The sequence below is a fragment of the Bombina bombina genome, chromosome 4 (assembly GCF_027579735.1).
Source record: "Bombina bombina isolate aBomBom1 chromosome 4, aBomBom1.pri, whole genome shotgun sequence".
In the NCBI taxonomy this organism is placed as follows: Eukaryota; Metazoa; Chordata; class Amphibia; order Anura; family Bombinatoridae; genus Bombina; species Bombina bombina.
The window spans coordinates 53,680,935-53,685,874 of record NC_069502.1 but is presented as its reverse complement, the minus strand read 5'-3'; the positions used below and the strand labels follow the sequence as shown (position 1 = coordinate 53,685,874).

General features: G+C 34.1%; 1 protein-coding gene across 1 annotated transcript; it reads right to left on the bottom strand.

Annotated features, from left to right (window-relative positions):
* Positions 1–620: 620 nt before the first annotated feature.
* LOC128655236 (putative nuclease HARBI1) lies at positions 621–2,326 on the bottom strand. Its single transcript, XM_053708901.1, has 4 exons — positions 2,047–2,326; positions 1,687–1,765; positions 808–1,109; positions 621–717 (listed from the first exon to the last, which is right to left on the bottom strand). The coding sequence occupies exons 1-4, from the start codon at positions 2,165–2,167 to the stop codon at positions 713–715; spliced, it is 507 nt and encodes a 168-aa protein (XP_053564876.1). The 5' UTR covers positions 2,168–2,326; the 3' UTR covers positions 621–712.
* Positions 2,327–4,940: the final 2,614 nt, after the last annotated feature.

The following is a 4,940-nucleotide window of genomic DNA, read 5'->3' as shown; positions in this document are numbered from 1 at the left end:
CACATGGGGAGCGCTTGATGATTGTTGTCTAAATGTAGGCAACAATCAGCAAGTGCACCACAGGTGATGAGCATTAAATGGAATGGCTCCTAAACTTAAATACATGATTGAAATAAGAAACATAAAAGGATTAAATTGATTATGAGTACATATGTAAGTTGATTGGATTTGAATGATTTATCTGGTTCATTAATGTTTTATTGTGAACACACTCTTCCTTTTTTTTTTTAAAGTGACATAAATTCCATTATTTTGCTAAAACATATATATTTAAAAGCAAATCTAATATATTTATATTCTTTATATTTCTTAATATTCTTAGTATCCTTTGATTATAGTTTTATTTAGGTAAGATCAGGAGCAGCATAGAACCTATGTTGGAGCTGTTTATTGTTGCCAACATACAGTATATATCCTGTCTGTCATTGGTTCACCCATGTACTCAATTTTATTATCCAGGAGTGCATAGCTGCTCTTTAAATAATTATACCAAGAGAACAAAGTCATATTTGGAATATAATTAAAATGATATTTTAGATAATTATATTATACATAAATCATAAGATGAATGCATTGATTAGTACATAGCTGGAAATAAAGAAACATTCACCATGACTATATTTGAGTAAAGTATACATTTATTTAGGGAAAATGTGGTAAATATAGGGATGAGGAGAGAGGGAGGGGAGTGGTATTCCATTTCTGAGAATCTTCAATCTGTAAAACATTAAAAGAAACAAATGTGTATTATTAAAAAAACATAATCATAAATAACTAAAAGGTCTCATTACAATACTATAAAAATACCTGAAAAGAATTCTTGAATAGTTGCAGATCTCTCCAAATGGGCATTGAGGGGTTGGGGATGATTAATTACATCAGGCTCAAAGATTTCACCTGGGGGCTGTGGTGTTGGAAGTAAGTCGTTCAACATCCCATGCTCCTGTGCCATGTTGTGTAGACAGCAACATGCCACTATGATTTTAATAGCTTTTTCCGGACTGAATTGGAGATCCCCCCCTGATCTGTCCAGGCAGCGAAAGCGCATTTTTAGAACACCAAACAGTCGTTCTATTATAGCACGTGTTCGGATATGTGCTTCATTATATCTGTATTAAAAGAACAAGAAATATGATTATAATATATAATGTGAAGACAAATCAAATACTAATGAGCTAACTACATTCCTGGTTTGATCTTATAAATCTTTAAACCATTTTATATATATATAAATATATTTATATTGAAGCAGAGAGATTTATAAATGCTTCACTGATAATAGATGATTTGTATTTTGACTGTCCCTTTAAAGGCACTCAGTACAACATTGTTATGTCTGTGATAGTGATATATACACACACACACAAGATAATCAAGCAACAAATGTATGTGCACAAACACAGATATATAGCTTAATAAAGGGGCAGGAGCCCCGAAACGTTGCTCAATAAAGGTGCTGTTGCTCCACATAGAGTGCTACCTGTGTGTTCTATTTCATTACATTTACTGGGACTTTGGAAAAGGAGGTCCTCCAGGTTTGCACCTACATTCACCCAAGAGTGATTTAAAGGGACATTCCTATGAAGTGTGTACTGGTCCTACTTTTCTACAGATTATAGTGAGCATTTTGCAAGGCACAATCAATATTTCTGACACACATGAGCAGAAAATAAATATATATTTTACCTTAATTCAGCAGGCCCAACAACCTGGTTCTCTTTCAATGGTGTCCAAATCCATTTTTTAAGAGGATATGCAGAATCTGCTAAAATATGAATGCATAGATATACAGTATATATATATATAGATATAGATAGATAGATAAACACACATCTTTCCATAAAGCAATGTATGACATAAAATAATGTTATGCATATGTCTTACTATGACATAGTTAATATATATCTTTTAAATGATTAACAATTTATTTATTTAATCAATTTCACCCCCTTAGACACATACATAAAGGATTATAAAGCAATGAAACAATAAAATGTCAAAATATTGAACACATGAAGGCATCATAATATATACATAAACACTTACCGAGGAGATGTCCTTCAGGCATTTGATTTGTCTCAAACAATCTCCACACACCAGAATTCCTGAGGATGTAGGCATCATGGCTACTTCCTGGGAACCCTGCCACAACATTTAATATGCGCATGTTTGCATCACATATAATCTGCACATTTAAGGAGTGGAAGTGTTTCCTATTTCTAAATATTATCTCCCTGCGCACAGGGGGTCTTAGGGCAATATGAGTGCAGTCAATGGCCCCAAGGACATTGGGTATGCCACCTAAAAGAAAAAAGTCCCTCTTAACATCACGCCAACCTCTGGGTGATGTGGGGAAAAAAATAAATTTTCTGCAATTATCATAAAGTCCATCAATAACTTTTGAAATATGCTTAGAAAGAGTGGACTTATGCACCCCAGTTACAATGCCCCCTGTCACCTGAAAGGATCCAGAAGCCAAAAAATGAAGTGCCCCTAGTAGTTTGGTCATTCCAGGGACAGCCCTGCTTGAATAGCCCTGGCTTTCCAGCCTATCTTGCAACAGGGCATATAACTGATATATTTTCTCCCTGTTGAGCCTGAAACTTTCAAACACCTGCTGCTCATTCAGGGTTTCTATATCCAGCCTCACTCTGGGGATGTCAGGCCTACGCTGTCTAACTTCAGCATTGTCAGCTTCTCTCTCACCCTGCATTTTGAAATATCTGTTCTGAGGTTAGGCTAGGTGTGGTCTTTTTTTTATAGCTGTGTGTTGCTTGTTAACATATGTGAAACTGGTGATTGCAATGAATAACATGGGGGGGAGGGCTTATCTTCATCTCATCTAATCCTTAATTTAATGAACAGTTTGAAAGTATATACTTACTCATGACTTTTATTTTTGATATGAACTATAATTTCAAAATATATGTAGTTACATATCGGAAATTCAAAGACACTGAATGTAATTATTATATTTTTCAATTTAAATATATCAGCCTTTATCATAACAGTTAAAAGTAATTATTAAAATTATATGATTTATATAGGTCAAATATATATATACAATTATCATACATATATACATGTAGGAGAAGATTATTATTAGATAAAATTATATTTCTATATGTAATTTTTTTTTGATTTTCAATTTCAATGAGAAACAGGCCTCAAAAAGCTCTTTTTTCCTCCTTTACACCTAGTTGAGCTGGGGGTAATATGTCTCAATGTATCGACAGCCTCCGACAGTGTATTAACGGTTAGCGCTTTCAATGGAAACCTGGTATAATTTATCGATTAACGGCTTATATTACTTTCTATGGGACGCGAAAATCTTTTCGGCAGCCGAAGTCCGGAAGCCGATATTAAGGTATAACGCGCCATTGGAAACAGTCGTTAAACGCTATTGCTTTCGACAGCATATTTAACGGTTTGCGAGTGCACGCAAACTGAATTACGACTCAATGGAAGCGAGGCCTAAGTTGGTCCATTCATTTGACCAGTGTTGATTTGTTTCAAAATGCCTGATTAATGGCACATTTGTAATCCCGGAGAAAGAAAGCAACGTTAATGCAGGGACAGCACCAATTGTATTATAACACTGACTCTGTGGGTTTCAAACTTGTATCTTCGTATTCCCAATGCAAATTGTAACTGTATCACAAATAGCAGAAAAAAGTGGCAACTTTTCCATACCACATTAAACTCGCTGTAACACCATAACACGTCACTGACGGAACACCGAGGAAGCAGGTACTTGTTTCATTATACCTCTACACGCAATACAGAACTGTCACAGCGAGTTTAATGTGGTATGGAAAAGTTGCCACTTTTTTCTGCTATTTGTGATACAGTTACAATTTGCATTGGGAATACGAAGATACAAGTTTGAAACCCACAGAGTCAGTGTTATAATACAATTGGTGCTGTCCCTGCATTAACGTTGCTTTCTTTCTCCGGGATTACAAATGTGCCATTAATCAGGCATTTTGAAACAAATCAACACTGGTCAAATGAATGGACCAACTTAGTTACTCCTATTTAACAACCCGGGTTGTGGACTTTTGAACTTTATGAACATTTGGGGGTCATGCTTATGATTTATTGTCATGCTGAAATTAATATATAAATCCTTTTAAACGCATTTTCTAATGTATGTGTATCATTTACTCCTTAATTTTTCCCTGCTTTAAACTATATATATTTTTCCAGACATGGTTGGGTGCTGGATAAATAAGGGTCTGAGTTTTCTTGTTTATATGTATATTAATTAAATACCCTTATCCGTGCACTATACTGAGAAGTGAGGTCCTATATAGGACACACAATATTTTATCTCGGTATATTAACTGTGAAATTTATTAAGCTAGTGGTGCTGGCACAAAATATACATATATATATATATATATATATATATATATATATATATATATATATATATACAGTATATATATATATATAAATATATATATATATATATATATATATATATATATATGTATTTGTGTGTGTATATATATATATATATATTTATATGTGTGTGTGTGTGTGTGTGTACATGGAGTAAGGTGGTTATAGATAATTGTAATAGAGTTGTAACCGGAATGGTAATTGAGTTTAGTTGATAAAATGATATAACTATGACACATTAGTTTGGGGATTTATTTGTTTGGGCACATGCCACCCAGAAGAGATGTAAGTCATCTTCCAGTGGGATTTGATATTTGATTATGACGCACATTCTGCCTGGAAGTGGATTTTGTAAACTTCCTGGGTTATACTGGTCTATACCGGAAATTATGTAGATTTGGCGCTTGACAGGATGAGGGAGGTACCTTGTATGTTTTTTCACTTTATTTAAGCACTGTTTGTATGTGTGATTTGTGTTCTGAAGAAGGGGAGACAACAAAAATGAGTACACCCCTAAGTGGAAATGTCCAAAT

Bases quoted from the DNA above. Each gene is read 5' to 3' on its own strand.
- LOC128655236 (XM_053708901.1), bottom strand. From the start codon at position 2,167: ATGCGCATATTAAATGTTGTGGCAGGGTTCCCAGGAAGTAGCCATGAT. The intron at 1,766-2,046 runs GTAAGTGTTTAT...TTCATATTTTAG, and splicing joins GCCTGAAGGACATCTCCTCG to CAGATTCTGCATATCCTCTT. The intron at 1,110-1,686 runs GTAAAATATATA...CTTTTAATACAG, and splicing joins GTTGGGCCTGCTGAATTAAG to ATATAATGAAGCACATATCC.